This window comes from Colossoma macropomum, unplaced genomic scaffold (assembly GCF_904425465.1).
Source record: "Colossoma macropomum unplaced genomic scaffold, Colossoma_macropomum, whole genome shotgun sequence".
Lineage (NCBI taxonomy): Eukaryota > Metazoa > Chordata > Actinopteri > Characiformes > Serrasalmidae > Colossoma > Colossoma macropomum.
This window is the reverse complement of record NW_023494792.1, coordinates 49,166,653-49,184,016: the sequence shown is the minus strand read 5'-3', so window position 1 is coordinate 49,184,016 and position 17,364 is coordinate 49,166,653. Positions and strand designations below refer to the sequence as shown.

General features: G+C 38.8%; 1 protein-coding gene across 1 annotated transcript; it reads right to left on the bottom strand.

Annotated features, from left to right (window-relative positions):
* Positions 1-183: 183 nt before the first annotated feature.
* Positions 184-16,152, bottom strand: zgc:194209 (uncharacterized protein LOC570908 homolog). Its single transcript, XM_036575549.1, has 9 exons — positions 16,041-16,152; positions 15,532-15,621; positions 14,746-14,867; positions 14,139-14,237; positions 10,128-10,280; positions 8,579-8,691; positions 7,665-7,825; positions 5,672-5,870; positions 184-1,190 (listed from the first exon to the last, which is right to left on the bottom strand). Coding segments are annotated over exons 1-9 (1,146 nt in total). The 5' UTR covers positions 16,043-16,152; the 3' UTR covers positions 184-983.
* Positions 16,153-17,364: the final 1,212 nt, after the last annotated feature.

Below are 17,364 nucleotides of genomic sequence, written 5' to 3'. Positions count from 1 at the left end.
TCATACTACTCCTAGCTAGCACCAAAGGTGTGTTCATTAGCCACTAGATCAGTGACTAGCAGTCAGGATCTGTTGAGCGTCGTAGGGATTCCCAACATTGTATGCTGTACTTGCGTAATGCATGTTGGGTCTTGTAATGAGAGAACATTGATGGACAAAAACACAGAAATTACATAAAATTGTGAATTTGGTTAAACCAATGAGGCTGAGAGGTGCAATGCTGCAATACAGAATATAACATAAAATATTAAATGCTAGTTTTAAGCAGGCATTCCCCTTTTAGCACTGCATAGTATTTTAATGTGCCAAATAAAGGGTAAGAATTATGTGGGAAGGTATAAAAACAGAAAATAACTGTTTTGGCCTGTTGTGCCCAAAAGCTTTGTTAAGTGGTCATAAATTTAAGAGAGTGGACTGTAATATTTCTAGGCTTAGTTAAATTTCAGTAAGCAGCATGTTTCATGAGTTTTTTAGTTAAGCAGCTCAGATATGTTCACAGTGTATAAGTTGCTATGTGCCACGCCTTCTCATATGTTGTGAAATTCTATTCCAGTCAGCATTGTGTTATAAATGACTACAGAACAGTGAATCATAATAAAACCTAGACCACTTCCACCAAGTCAACACCCCAGGCACAAATATTGAAGTTTCTCACAAGGCGGCAGCACATTGCTAAAATACCAACCGGCACTCGTCTCTAGGCCAGATTCTCTCCTATGTTTGGGCAGTGTCCGGGTCCCGCCACCCTCCAGGTCCTAGAGCTTACCCTTGTGTACTGATGGCCTTATAGGTGGAACGAGCAATCTATGTTGTTATATAAACCAATCCTCATTCCATACTAGTCAGTAATTTAAATTCATACTTCACTGACTCCCTAAATGTAATATTGTGCATGGTGTAGTGTAATATAACAGCGTCAAGGATTTTTTTTCCATTTTTTGTAAATTCAACGGACAATACCATACTCAGATTCTGCTGTCCCATCAGCTCCACTGCTCCAGAACTGCCAGAAAGGGCAGGTCAGTGCTGCCCAGATAGTACAGCTCCTTCTGCTGGAAGACATCACTAATGGCCCACGTCAAGGTGCCTGTTGGGTCATGCAGGCTGTCCAGCAGATCACCGTTAGACCCCAACTCCAGCAGCAGACCATAGGAGGGCAGCAGAGCATCATACCAGCGCAGAGGAATGATCTAACACAGAGACAGATTTTCAACGGATAAACACACAATGTCATATATTTATAGTACAAAACAATTCACTCTGTAGAATCTGGAATTGTTTCAACACTGCATTCCAGTTTCATATGGGCTGCAAATATTAATATTTTTGTGGCCTTATTTTCTCACATAAGAGAACTAGCTTTGTGATTTACTGATCACAAATTCATTCCTTTTTTGAGCATAGTCAATACAAAGTGTCTGGTACTCATTCCACTTATCTATACTACCATTCAAAAGTTTGAAATCAATGTGATGAACCATGACTGAAAACTAGGCCTTCAGTTCAGGCCACAAATGTCAAAACTCGGTCAAAAACAAAGGGGAAAAAACACCTCTATGATAATGCTAATTTCTGCTAGCATTCCTATGGGATTCTAGTAGTAAGGTTACCGCTAAGTTAACAGCGACTCACATTTTTTGGCTGTTCTAGATTAAACACAGCCATTTGAAGCTTGTAAAAGACATTCCATGTTTCATTTGAAGTGTGGGGCAGACATATTAACATATATCTTACTGTTCAGATCAGTATCAGTTCATTAACTTGGCATATAGCTGCTACTGCAGCAGTTCTAAAAACTTGGCTGAAACATACTGGTCCGGCTATCAATCATACTCACAGTCTGTTAGGTACACTATATTGCCAAAAGTATTCACTCACCCATCCAAATCATTAAATCATTGAAACAGTGAATTCCAGCGTGGTACCATGATAGGATGCCACCTGTGCAACAAGTCCAGTCGTGAAATTTCCTCACTACTAAATATTCCACAGTCAACTGTCAGTGGTATTATAACAAAGTGGAAGCGATTGGGAACGACAGCAACTCAGCCACAAAGTGGTAGGCCATGTAAAATGACAGAGCAGGGTCAGCGGATGCTGAGGCGCATGGTGCGCAGAGGTCGCCAACTTTCCATCGCTACAGACCTCCAAACTTTATGTGGCCTTCAGATTAGCTCAAGAACAGTGCATAGAGAGCTTCATGGAATGGGTTGCCATGGCCGAGCAGCTGCATCCAAGCCTTACATCACCAAACACAATGCAAAGCGTCAAATGCAGTGGTGTAAAGCGCCGCCACTGGACTCCAGAGCAGTGGAGACATGTTCTCTGGAGTGACGAATCACGCTTCTCCGTCTGGCAATCTGATGGACGAGTCTGGGTTTGGCGGTTGTCAGGAGAACGGTACTTCTCTGACTGCATTGTGCCAGGTGTAAAGTTTGGTGGAAGGGGGATTATGGTGTGGGGTTTCTTTCAGGAGTTGGGCTCGGCCCCTTAGTTCCAGTGAAAGGAGCTCTTAATACTTCAGCAGACCAAGAGATTTTGGACAATTTCATGCTCCCAACTTTGTGGGAACAGTTTGGGGATGGCCCCTTCTTGTTCCAACACAACTGTACACCAGTGCACAAAGCAAGGTCCATAAAGACGTGGATGAGCAGGTTTGGTGTGGAAGAACTTGACTGGACTACACAGAGTCCTGACCTCAACCCGATAGAACACCTTTGAGATTATTTAGAGTGGAGACTGCAAGTCAGGCCTTCTCGTCTAACAAGAATGGTTAAAAATTCCCATAAACACGCTCCTAAGCCTTGTGGAAAGCTTTCCCAGAAGAGTTGACGCTGTTATAGCTGAAAAGGGTGGGCTGACATCATATTAAACCCTATGGATTAAGAATGGGATGTCACTGAAGTTCACATGCATGTGAAAGCAGACGAGCGAATACTTTTGGCAATATAGTGTATCTAGAACTTCCAGAAGGCCTAGAGCAGTGGTTCCCAGCCCTGGGCCTGGACTACTCTCTGCCCTGCACATTTTAGTGTTTGTCCTGCTCCCAACACCTGATCCAAGTAATCAGCTAATCAGCAAGTCTTTCCTGAGCTGAAGTAGGTATGTTAGAGCAGGAAACCACAAAATAATGTGCAAGCCAGGGGGTACTCCAGGACCAGAGTCAGGTTAGGGTTATGGTTAGTGTTGTCCCCCAAACCTGTCCCACCCATTGAAAATCAAACATGATTGGCTAATTCCTCTGCCTCTTCTTCATTATGCTAGTGGTTAATCTGACACATCAGGACTTAAGTTCAGCTCCTGAAGACTTAACCAGTGGAAGAGCTAGCTTGTCTGTATCTATTTAGATACCACTGTGGGGGAAAAGGGCTTATTAGGCAATTTTCTATTGGGTGTTTCAAGAATTTAACACCTTTGTTTACAACCAAAACATAACAAAGAAATAACAGTATTACTAAAATACCTGCAGAGTTTAAAAACAATAAGCATGATGATTATATTAAATAAAAAAAAATAAAAGTTGTATATTTTTATTTTACAGAAATCCTTGAGGGTTCCCCTCTGATCTTTAATAATCGAAAACCAATTTGGTTGCAAAGAAATGCATAAATAATTCTCATATGCTAGTCCTGTGCAACTTCACAGTTTTCAAATAATTAGTAGCAAGTTGCAAAAACTAAAATAAGACCTTTTTTTATATGTGTCCAGAATGATGAAGGGAGCCATAGAAGATTCTACAATGACTGATAAAGCTGTATAACATCCAGGATAAAGTTCTTCTTTCTTCAAATTCCTCATATTTCAAACTGGTAGAAAAATACTTTGACAAAAAAGGTAAATAAATAATTCCAGTAATTGATTTATTATTTAATAACCTCTTGTTCATCTCTAAATACTTAAAATATTGAAGGAAACATCTAAAAATACCTTTCAGCGTCTAGTACGCTGTGTATTTAGATACAATAAGTAATTTTTGTACATAAAATAACTAATAACTAATAAATATATAAATGTGACAAGTGATTAAAACCTTTTGAATGGCAGTATATTTTTGTCAGCAATTTTGTGCTGTAAATAAATGTATCCCAGTGTACTCTGCTTCTACAGGTAATGTTCTGATTGGAATGTGTCTTGGGTTTTTTTCACCTGCTGAGTTATTGGGTTCCTGGCTGTGACAGACTAGAGAAGCAGTGTAGAACACAGAACAGCAATGACATCATTTCACTCATGCCTTCAGATACTAAGTTAACAAACTTTTAACCTAATTAGTTATGTAGAAAATTGTGAGTCAGACTTACTTAAAGTAATACTGCTAACATAAAGAGATCTTTTACTTGAAGGACTTCTCAAATGGCCTGAGAGATATTCTGTTCAGAGTCAGCAAACAGCAGTGCGAGACTCTTTTGTTTACTGCTGTAATGAATGGAGCGCAGTGCTGTTGACGTGAGAGATTTAACAGAAGTGTCACTCCTCCTTGTCCTAACAAATCTCCACCCACACCATGTTTTCTTTGCAGTTTTATGCGCCCCTCCCCTCATGAACCACCCCTACAGTACTAACTGTGGCTATTTTAAAAGCCTAAAAGACATTCAACATACATTCAACAACAGACTGTTAAAAAGTTTGTAATCAGTTGTTATATTAAGAAATGCTGTTATTTTGTTCAACAATAACTTATATAATATACACTGCAATAGGCTTTACTAAGCTAGACATTAGAAGGTATTATTTTATTCAAAGCTGTTTGGAAACGAGTATTAAATGATAAATGATATACTGTAATTATTTATTTATAGCAAATTCCTGTCAAGTTAAAGCTGCACTTTGTATGCTTGGTGACCTCTCTGGTGAAAATGTGTAACTGCAAGCAATGAGAACATTTTGGAACGTCGGCTGGGCTTTAGACCCCTTCCCCAAGTGGATGAATCTGATGATTGCAAGCTGTCAGAGAGAAGACAAAGAGAACTCTTCTGAAGACTGAATGATCTACTAGGATCTACTATTGTCATCATCAGATTCAACATTTGAGATCAGATTTTGCATTTGAGACCTGAATAATACATAATATGTATCATATAATAATACATAAAGACATATGACATGGTCCATAAAGCTCTTGTGAAATCCAACTCAACACCTCTGACTTCAAATTATTATATAAGGCTTTACAGGGTGACTCAAAGCAGCACACAGACACCATATTTAGTGTGTTTTTTTCTCCTAACTCAATAATGCTACTTTCAATTTTGGCAAAAAAAATCTTACATAGTGCAGCTTTAACTTAGATATGTTCTTTTCCAAGACAAGTCATTATGGATGTTAACTTTATTATAACTATTTTTGGAGTTATACTGCTTTCTCAATTATTATGGGATCATCTACTGCTGTGTCCATCATTCTGGGCATGTCTAAACTTTCTGATTTTTTTACAGCTTCCTACAACTTAAAACCGATAAAGCTGTAGAGTATCAACATTATATCACAACCATTTATCCACGTATCTGCGACAAATTAGTTTTATATTATTGAAATCAATGAATCCAAATGTTTGAGTGACAATTCCAGACTTTTGAACTGTAAAGTACATTCTCATGACGACCTGACATGGCAAACAGACATGACATAATAGTACTATCCAAGACAGAAATAGTGAAGTTTTCTCTTTATTGACCTTGACCACAAAGCGCTTGAGTGCAGGATAGGGTCCAAGCAGGTCCAAGAAAGGTGGGAACAGTCGGCCACGGAAGCGGACAGTGTTGATACCCACCAGGAAAGTGCCACGGTCACTGACCCGGATGTTGTCTGGATAACCAATCATGTTGCTCAGGACAGTCTCCTTTGTGCCAGCTTTAGGTCCCTTCAACCAGAATCTAAGAGAGAAGAATAGAGAGGAAACTTAATTTAATCATTTCACAATCAGTGTTAATGTCTTCCATATTTTTCTTCAAGCAATATTATAAGAACAAATACTTATCCACTTTATTATTGTGCCCTATGATGCTTTGAGTGACTTAATTATAGACAGAACTTTCAGCAACATGTAAACAGACAATATGTAAAATGCTAATAATATTCTAACATGATAGAAACGTAAATAAATAAAAATGTTGACAGAAACTTGAACTTGCGTGAGAGAAATACTTTAGATGATTCTGTTTATAACCTACAACAATTACTATCATTACATAGCATTGATTAATGTAGAAATGTATTAATATGCTTAAGTTTAACAAAAAAGTGCTGTGATACTGCTCATTTGTGCTAGTGACCCTGGTATTTTCACCATGGTATGTTAGCCTCAAACTAGCAGAGTTAGCTTGGCACTATACTGGATTTTGATGTTAGCTCTAGTTAAGTTCAACTGGCATTTCATCATCTGGTTGGATTTAATGAGAGCAGATTTCAACTATAACAACTAGGCTTTCTTAAGGAGTCACTATGAGGCCACATTGTCTTCTGAAACACTGAACTGTCTTGATATGTTCATGCTTGTAAGATTTTTCTGGCCGTACTTTCATCTTCACTCAGCTGTAGTGTCGGCTGCAAACTGTATGTTGTCCTGTAGAATTGTAGAATTGTAGAATGCCTCAGAAACATTTAATGGGACATGCAACAATAACCAGATAACTTAAATAGTAAGCACACTTTCTTTTACTTTGCTAAAAACAGTGATGAACAACACTTCCCCTCTCAGCTGGATATTTTGGTCATAATCTTGAAATACAGTGCTCATGTGAAAAACAGGGTAGATAAACAAATATTTACAAATGTAGGCCTAAAATTAGGTGAGGTGAAATGGCATTCCTCAGCTTCAACGATTTGACAAAATTCACAATTTTATATCATCTTCATGTTTTCATTCATCACCTTTCTACACTACAACACCCAGCATGCATTTAGCAAATACATCATACAACCACTAGGAATCCCACTGCTAGCTAAGCCACTGAGTTATAGGCTAATATACAACCAAGCTACTGTAACTCTTATCAAGGTCGTCACATCTATCTTTATTCAGCACAGGTTGGACACTAGAGACAAGGTTTTTACCCCCTAAGCCAAAGAAAAGAAACCAAACTGAGGTAAGTGGATTGCCAAGTAGCTACCTTGCTAACTTTAGCTTTTAGCTTGTTGTAATCTATTGTCTCTTTTGTAATAATGATTTGAAATGTGTTATCACAAATAAACAGCCGCAATATCTAGCAGTAACACTAGCTATGAGGCTTCTTTCTGCTATTTGCCAAAAAGAAAAAATAATAATAATAAATCAAACAGCCCATACTTAAAAATTCACCCCAAATGTTTACAAATGTAACAATTTTTTATTTTGGCCAGAGTGTCTCTTTAACAGTAAAGACCCTGAAAAACCCTCTGTCAGTCTCAAACAGTAATTACATTGTGGTGGCTGCCACTTGCAGGATCTGTGGCTTTTGTTGACCTTCCCCCTGAGTTTGGCTGTAGGCAGTGGCATTTTCTACTGTTTCTTTAAAAAAAGAGCACATTTTAAGCCGAAATGTTGGCCTTCCCTGACTGTTCTTCCTCCACAATATGGCACGTTCACCACAGCTCAAATGTGCAATGCTGAATCACAATTGTCACAGATGAAAGTCAGCAGTGTTTCTTAAAGGCTTTGTTATTCAAAGTGTTGATACACCTGCCATTACCTGCTGATGCAGCCTATGCTGGTCTCAGCCAGCAGCAAAAAGTCCTCATCAGCAGAGAACGCAAAGCCATTGGGCATATAAAGAGAGTCCAGCAGGGTCTGAACACGGCCTGACTCAGTGTCATAAGAGAGAAGACGACCCAGGTGGTTGGTTTCTAGCACCTACAGGAGATACGATAATTTAAAAAAATAAATACATTTCAGAAAATAAAGTACAGAAAGATAGATTATGATCTATAGGTAAAGTTCATCTCTGTGATTTCAATTTCAAGAACATACATACACAATTAAACCTGGAAAGATAATTTAAGAGAAATTTTCTTACATTTAAATTGAAACATCATCAGGCTCTGTCACTGTTATCACTGAAAGATCATATTTTGGTTTGAAGCTGCAGAAAAAATATTGGACCAGTATCTTTTCATAGCCAAGTATGTGTACGGCTCCTTGTTAACGTAGCACTGTCAGTTGAGATCACTTACAAGCTTACAAAATGTTCTTACACTGGATCAAACATTATTCTCTGAACAATAAGCATTGCAGAAACAGGCTGCATGAAGCTAGCCTTTATTTTTGAATTAGACTAATGTCTTTTCATGGACAATTCTAAGTAAGTACCTGTAATGCTCCATTATCAACCACAAGGTGACACTGTAGCACAAGTAATCTATTTGACATATCAACTGAGAGAAAGTTAATATAAATTACTGCTTATTTGTATGAAACGGGTAACAGTTTGTTGTTCATTAGTCCTGTAAATTATGCAATGGATAGAACAAAGCACCAAAAAGCAATTCCATCTATAACGTCCAATGACATCTGTCAAAGGAACTCATTGGAGGAGACCTTGACTCTGATTTGGCTCAGAATTTTGATAAAAAATTATTTGGCTTACTCTTGCTGTCCGACACTGACCTCGTAACGAACATGCCGTCTGCCCCATCTGCTGCTGGAGTCAGTGAAGAACACTGTTCCATTTTTAGAAATCTCCAGCCCATTCAGAAAGCCAAAAGGGATCCCATCAGCACCTTGGAAAAGAAATATATTAATGTTATGATGTTATATTGCTACTCTATTGGTCATTAAATACACTCATGCTGACTTATTGTCAGGGTCAGCCATCTAAACATTTTTTACTTTTAGGAATAAATCACTGGCTCATATTGACTGAACCTAGATATCTGAATTAAAGAAGAATTCTACTGATTTTTCCAAATTTGTATATAATTCAATCAATGAAGTGCAAACATATTTATTTAGAGTACTTTGGTGTGAAATTGTCAAGAAGCTTACTGACTCTGATTTCTTTACAGTGGTAGTGATAGGAACCACAGATCATGATGTCCACAGTGTAAATATAGCCATTTCTTTGCTATGCAAAACCACCAGTGAACCTACATGTCATCTTCTATCTAATGCTGATGAATGGTGATGATGATGAATAGTGTAAAAGTTTTATAGGGGGCTATTTGCCTCCTGCATGTACCTCGCCGCCATGAGTGGATTTTTTTTAAAAACAGCGTCTCAGGCATTAGGCAGTGTATTCATCACAATTTTATATAACTCTCTGTGAGGGAGGCATTTCTGTGTTTTAGAGGCATTAAACACTTCAAATGTTTGCTTGCTTTCACAATCAATGTGAACAATTCTGACTCGGTAAGTCTCTCTACAACAGAGCATTTCACATCAAACCACTCTGAACAACTTTGTTTACATCTCAACCAATTAATGAAACAAATCAGTGGAATTCCCCCTCAAATGTTCTTAAAGAGGTAAAGCAGACGAAGTATTTTGCGTATGGGTAGCTTCAGCACCTGCCCACTGGCTTCTATTTTAAATGTTTTCAGTCAACATGTTTACTGTTCTTTTCTAAGAAAACACAAAGCAAGTTAAAATTATTGTCTGTGGTAATTGACTATATGCTACAGATGCAGCAGATATAGAATACTGAAAACTACTGGAGTATTCCTTTAATCTTTTCTCCTGAGGCCCACTTATGATGTTTGTGTGGCTTTATGTGTTTAAAACAGTCAGGATTCATTTTTATGTTGCCATTTCCCAACATCTCTTTACAGAATTTTTAATTTTTAGAACTAAACAGACTGGTTTTGTTACTGTGTCTTTAAGACTTGTATATGTAAATTAGCTCTGTTCTGATTGGCCTCCCTGTACTGTCTTCTTTCAAAATGTAATCTGAGCTGAAACACTTCTTTTAACTTCGGTGTGAATGTGTGGGGCTAAACTGCTGTAACCTGAAAAGATGGATTTTTGTCACTTCAGTCTGAAAAAAGTGAATTCAGAAAGGGTTTTTGTTGCAACTTGGTCTCCATACAATGACTGTATAGACTGGGAAGTGAATGACACACTTCAGACTTTAACAATGTTTTCATATGATATCAAACTCAAAAAAAATGATGAGGAAACTTCAATTTTTCATTATATAGGCCCTTTGAAGCTTAAGCACCTTCTTTGCTTGAATGTAGCAGGGTCTTCTCTCCAGTCAAGGGGTCCACCTTAAACAAGCCAAGGTATGAGTCGGCCACTATAAGCTGTCCATGGGGGTCCAGGCGCAGCCCATGTGGGCGTCCACACACAGGCTCATAGTCCATGCTTGTGCCTGCAGAGGTTAGAATGCAAATGAGCAGAGAAAGAACTCAATAAGCACAGACACTCAGTGAACTGAAGACCAAATTATAATATCTTTAACCAGAGAAGGTCTTGCTAGGCGGTTGCAAAGGTGTCCCAGGTGGTTGCTAAGGTGTTGTTCAGTGGTTCTATAGTAGCCCAGGTGGTTGCGAAGATGTTGCTAGGCAGTTGCTATGGTACCCCAGATGATGGCAAAGATGTTCATAGGTGACTGCAATCCTAGAAAGTTGCTAAGGTGTTGATTAGCAGTTGCTAGTGTCCAGGCGGTTTCTAAGGTGTTGCTAGGCAGTTACTATGGCATCCCAGGTAGTTGCTAATGTTTAGCTAGGCAGTGGCTACGGTGTCCAAGGTGGTTGCTAAAGTGTTGTTAGGCGGTTGCTTTGGTATCCCAGGTGGTTCATAACTTGTTGCTAAGAAGTGGCTATAGTGTCCAAAGAGGTTGCTGAAGTGTTGGAAGGTGGTTGCGAAGGTGTCCAAGCTGGTTGCAGAGGTGTTTCTAGGCAGTTGCTATGGTGATTTTAGGTGGTTGCAAAGGTGTTGCTAGGCGATGGCTAGCTTTTCCCAGGTCATAGCTAAGGTGTTGCTAGGCAGTTGCTATGGTGTCCAAGGTGGTTGCTAAAGTGTTGTCAGGCAGCTGCAATGGTTTCCTAGGTGGTTGCTAGGTGTTGCTAGGCAGTTGCTATGGTATCCCAGGTGATTGCAAAGGTGTTGTTAGGCCGTTTCTATGGTGTTGCAGTCGGTTGCTGACATGTTTCTAAGTGGTTGCTATGGTGTCCAAGGTGGTTGCTAAGGTGTTGCTAGGTGGTGGCTATGATGTCCAAGGTGGTTGCTAAGGTGTTGCTAGGAAGTTGCTATGCTTTCCCAGGTGGTTGCTAAGGTGTTGCTAGGAAGTTGCTTTGGTGTCTCATGTGGTTGGTAAGGTTTTGCTAGGCAGTTGCTCTGGTATCCCAAGTGGTTGCTAAGGTGTTGCTAGGTGGTTGCTCTGGTATCCCAGGTGGTTGCTAAAGTGTTGCTAGGCAGTTGCTATGGTATCCCAGCTAAAGTGTTGCTAGGAGGTTGCTATGGTTTTTCAGGTGGTTGCTAAGGTGTTGTTGGTGATCGCTAAGGTGTTGCTAAGAAGTTGCTTTGGTGTCTTAGGTGATTGCTAAGGTGTTGCTAGGCAGTTGCTATGGTATCCTAGGTGTTTGCTAAGGTGTTGCTAAGCAGTTGCTATGGCATTCCAAGTGGTTGCTAGGGTGTTGCTTGGCGGTTACTAGGGTATCCCAGGTGGTTGCTGAGGGGGTGTGTGTGTGAAAAGTGTGTTGAGTTTGGGGTGTATAGAGTGTGTGTGGTGTGGAGGGTTTGGTCTGTGTGGTTTGTTGAGTATGTAGTGTATGTGTGGTGTGTTGAGTGTGTGTGATGTGTTCAGTGCGTGGACTGTGTGTGGTGTATAGAGTGTGCGGTGTGTAGTGTGTGTAGTGTGCGTGTGGTTTGTGATCATGATGTAAGAACAGTGTCCAAAACATTTTGTCTACTGTGTGTTTACTGACTGTGGTGAAATAAAGTTTGTTGCATTATCATATAGTACATATAGTGTGAAAAAGTTTTAGTCCCCTGAGCTCTTGTCTATGGAAAATCATTGTATTGGTTCTAAAAGCACAAGCACGCACAGGTTTGGTGCTTCTAGGTCATAAACTGTAGGATGAGAAACTTTTTACATTTTGAACGTGGAATAATAATAATAAGAAGAAGAAGAAGAAGAAGATAATAAGATGATTAAGAAGAACAGTAAATTGGCTTTTCCAAGCCAATTTAATAAATGATTTCATTGATTCTTTTGTTGCTGATATAAAAATTATTCTGATCAATCAAGAAGGGCTGGCTCTAGCATTGTTTTACATGCTTTGTATACTTGCCAGTATTTCCAACGAAGTACCTGCATGCTCATTCTCTAAGCTGCTCTTAAAAACAAAATTTACATTTTATAATTAACCATAATTTGAGCATGTTTATTACTGTAGTTCAAAATATATATAAATAACCAAATATATATCCAAGATGTGTTCTGAGGCAACAAAACAGACCATTTAATCAACATTTCAGTCCACACCAACTGCGGTGTCTTACATATGATGCATCAATGCATCATGTATCCTGATGCATTTTTCATGTCTATTTTACAGCGTTCTAAACTGTATTGAAATAGTATTTACTAAAATGATATGATCTTGTTGCCAAGCAGCTCCTGAGCTGTACTAACAGTGTGAGGGCTGCTCTTCTCTGATACCAACAACAGTAAAAATGTGTGATTGGGATTTTGTCCCTTTAAACAGATGCTGTTTGTGCTGTCAAGTATTAAACCTGCCATAAAACTCTTAAACTAGAAAAGAAAAGGAGAAAATAGAGCTTATGTTTCCACCTAAAGTGGTTATGCGATAGAGCTGAGTCTAACAGTATTCAGATAATGATAACTGTACTGTAATTGGCTATTTGAGATGATTCATCAAACTTGTTGTGCCTCCACGGTGTACCAGCCTCTTATCTAACATTTTACATTCTTCCTACCATCCAAAAATTTAAAGTGCTCCCACTCTCTAATTATTTTAGCTTTAATGGTAACAAGGAAAGTGGTTGCAGAAGTTTTTTTTAATTTTATAATTTTCCAAATATTAACACTAACTGTTCGATCTAAAGCAGGGCTTCCTATAGTGTGGCCTACAGGCCATCGTAGGTCCATGAGGACATTTGATTTGGCCCAGCAGAAGGTTACTTAAACCCCAACCCCTCACCCAACAACTCTTATTTTGGGTTTTAAAAAATTGTATTTTTGCGGTATTTTAGCAACTCAATATAGTGTAGTATTATAAAACACATTAGAAAACAGAAACTATCAGTATAACTAATATTAGTATATATAAACTACAGGGAGATTCACTTGAAAGAGGCCCTGAACATTCTTTTGTAACTCCCATTAGGATGAAGCAATCTGAACCAAAAATATGCTGCATACCTTGACGTATGTGTAATCAATTGCATTACATGCAATGCTGGAAGTGATCTCTGTTTTCTGCCAGACACATGAAGGGGTACAGGGGTAACGGAGGTTAAACATTGCGACCTGTCCGGTGCCTACCTCATCACTCCGACGCAGGGGGATCCTTTATTAGTTTATTGCTTTGTCATTGTGGCCCTCAGCCCACCACAAACATTGCACTGATCTAAAGACTCCTGCTGATGAAATTTATTGGATTGTTCAACATAACAAATACTGATTATTGAAAATTTCAAATTGTTCAGGCCAGCCATACAAAAAAGCAGCGTGAACTATTTCTAAAACTTATTAACCAACTTTATCAGTCACTTTCAAAATGCTCAAATTTCTGAGGACCAAAGCGAAGCCTAAAGGAACAGTCATTTAAGCTAAAGCAACTGCCCATTGACGTCTATTGTAACCGTACAATACAGATGCGCCAGATAGAGATTATGTTGAAAAATGCTGAAGTATTCCTTTCAGCTGTAGTGAAGACATCTCCACTGCAGTTTTCTCTGAATTGCCAAGCCTTTCATAAAACAAGTGGATCTTTGTGAATCACATGGCCATGTCTAATGCACTTTGGCAGGAAGACAAAGGGGCTGTTCGAGATTTAAGACACTCGTTCAGCTCATACACTTTTATCCAGGATCCTGGATACACGATCTGATGACAAAAGGAGGGGTGCAGCATACAAAAGGCTGGCTAAGCCCAGCCCCACAGCCACTGCTGGACTGCATGTGTTTTTATGTGAAGTCTATGAGAAGTAAAGTTTGTGTTTAAAAGTCTCCAGTGCTGCTTGTGAGCAACAACTCTCACCACATTCTGAAAGATTCTGGCCCATCTGAGTGATGAAAGTGAGGGTATCGTTGGTGATCCTCCAAAGCTTCCCATCAACTGTGCCTGTGTACACGTTACCTGCGAGAGATGGTCAGGTAGTGTTGTATAATGTACTGAAGGTTTAAAGCTTTTTTAATCCTACAATGTGGTAAACAATTCAATACTCTTTGAGGAGAACTGTGGGTAAATTAACAAGCCAGTTCACCGCAAAACAAGATGTAATGTAGCGCTAAGAGAGAGAGGGGATACATTTGGCTACAATACACTACTGCATTCATGTGGCTTTTATGTTCAGGTTCATGTGAAAATAATAATACTGAATTACTGAAAGTAATACATGCATTCTGATAAAGTCACACTCATATCTATAACAATAGGCACTGCTTTTTAAATGGAAAAAGGGTACTTTAGGATCAAATTAGAGCAAAATTTGGCTCATTATTAACCACACAAATTAATGCTTGATCACAATTCATTGTTTTAATCACTTGACAGCCTTATATTACACTTGGTATTGTACTGAAAGTCTAAACTCTGGGCAGATATTATTCCACACATGTGACACAGTCACATACACAGCAATTACCATTCTTGTCTGCAGTGAAAGACTCTGGGCCTTTCAGCTGTCCAGCAAACAGCCTACGTCCTCTTTGTAGCCTCGTGTTGACCGCCAGAGGACCCTCCAGGGCTGGCGGTGGCCCCTCAAATCTAAAGCAAGTGAATGCAGAACAAAGCACTTCACCATACTAAGCCAAAATGCTGTCAGTATTTCAGATCTGTTTGGATATATACAGTACTAGTCAAACATTAGGACACACCTACTGAAGAAGGTTTTCATTATTTTTACTATTTTCCACATTTTAGAATAACAGTGACATCATACAGTAACACATATGGAATTAAACACTGACCAAAATGTCTTAGACAAATCAAATTTTCCTCTATTTCAGACTCATCAAAGTAGCCTCCTTTGTCTTGATCTGTCTTTGTCTCAGTACACTTTTGGTGTTCTCTCAAGCAGCTTCATGGGGAGCCACCTGAGACTCAGAGACTCACTGCTGAGCAATTGCTTGCTGGTTGCTGAAAACTGTTTGTTTAATTAAAAAAAAAGTCACACTACTTTTTCAGTGAGGCACAATACAGCGCAGCCAATAGTCATTCACAAATATCAATTTTAAAGATTAAGGCTGTGTTTAAGATTAACAGGTAAGGGATTAACAGATTATAAGGGATATAGAGAGTTTATAAAACGATCCTGTTTTTGGTACATAAACCCACACAGACGTCATAAGTGGTCCTCAGGAAAAACAAATAAAATTTGAATGTAGGATATGGCAGCTTTAAAGAAACCTACATATGTCACATGACTTACATGTATGGCTCAGGTTCAATGGGTGAAGGAATAAGATAGACACCAACGACAATAGCCAGTAACACAACCTTCACAGCCTGCTTTCCAGTCCTGAAGAAACAAAGAAAACACTTAAACAGGAGAAATACTGAAGGTTTGTGTTGAGGGTGGAAAATAAGGTAATATTACATACATTATTAAAAAAAAACAATACAATACAATACAAATTATACACACACACACACACACACACACACACACACATACATATATATATATATATATATATATATATATATATATATATATATATACACACACACACACACGTGTGTGTGTGTGTGAACAGATCACTGAAGCAGTTCCTATATGACATAAGGGGAAAGACTCTCACACTTCTACTTCAGCATTTCATTTCATGCAGTACAAAAATAACACGCCTGAACTTCATCTCGAAAGAGTCTGTGTGTAGCTGAAACAAGCTCAGAAAGTCCGATTTTAAAGCCAGTGATCAGATTTTCAGCACTTACATGACTGTAGAAGCGAACTCTTAATCCGAGCTGCTGAGTTCAGCTGTGAAAACTTCAGAGTCTCCGGGCGCCATGAAGCACTGAGCGGATCCACACCAGCAGGGGGCGCTGTGGTGAAAGCGCTGATCGAGAGCGAATTCAGTTCATTTTTTAAAAGCATATACTTGTTTTTTTTTTGTTTTGTTTTTTTTTGTTTTTTTGGTGTAAGTAATTCTAGAGGACGCAAAATCCAGCCTTGTAGTCATTTTCTAGAAATTATCATCTATCAGTTTAACATCGGCTCTGCACTACTAACGTTCACTACACAGCAACAAATATTTCTCATGGATTTCATACTGTTTGTCAGCTTTACTGTCAATGACAGTACAAACATCTGACAGATGACTCCACAGTACAGACGCTATTACAGCAGATGACCAATAGGTGTCCCCACATCACCACAATTATGCTTTAACGGACACTGCAGCACGAAATATTATGCAGTACTCGCAGAAACATAAAATGTGAAAACTTAAAATGTTTCTCTCACTTTTTTCATTCTAGCTTATTATATTAGGTCTGATGGTGGGTAAGTCAGTAGCTTGCGACCAAATTTCTGCCTGAATGACCAGCTGGACAGATGTCTGCGTTCATGTCTTTTACCTATAAATTAATGTTAATTCATACAATCAGAAACAAAAAACAAGCCACGACACAAATGAGAATTTGTGAAACAATTTCAATTTTATTCAATGAAACCAAGTCATTAACCAAAAAGGCCTCAATTGGTAACAACTTTATGCTGAAACAGTTCCCTACAAAAATAAACCTGTATCAGCCAACATCACAAATAGCATCACATGCTGCTTGTGGTGACGGTATCCTGCTCTTTTTGCAAGTCCACTTCACAGTACTGACCCCTCTGAGCCATTTACCAAATCCCAAAACATCTCTGAACAGATTTCAGCTTTCTGGATTGGACAAAATCCTGAAATATCCAAGGAAATACCCCAAATTTCAGGATTTAGGTTCAAATCCAAACTGGCCCTGAGGTCTCCTTTAAACGCAATGTTAAGTAAGTAGACTCCAAAATGTTCTAGCACAGTCTGTAGGGCAAACCTGCAAAACATGGAACAAAGCCACATTGAGATTTGTATGTGAACAGTTTTGGCAAATTGAGAGTATGTAGGTCAAGAACACCTTTCAGTACGATCAGTCACGTGCTGGTAAACAACCATTTTAACAACACTGGCCAGTGATGTCCTTCACAGCCAGAAAGAATATGCATGGATTAATATAATGCATGCATTTATATATGAAATTCCTTTAGTAGTACTCACACATA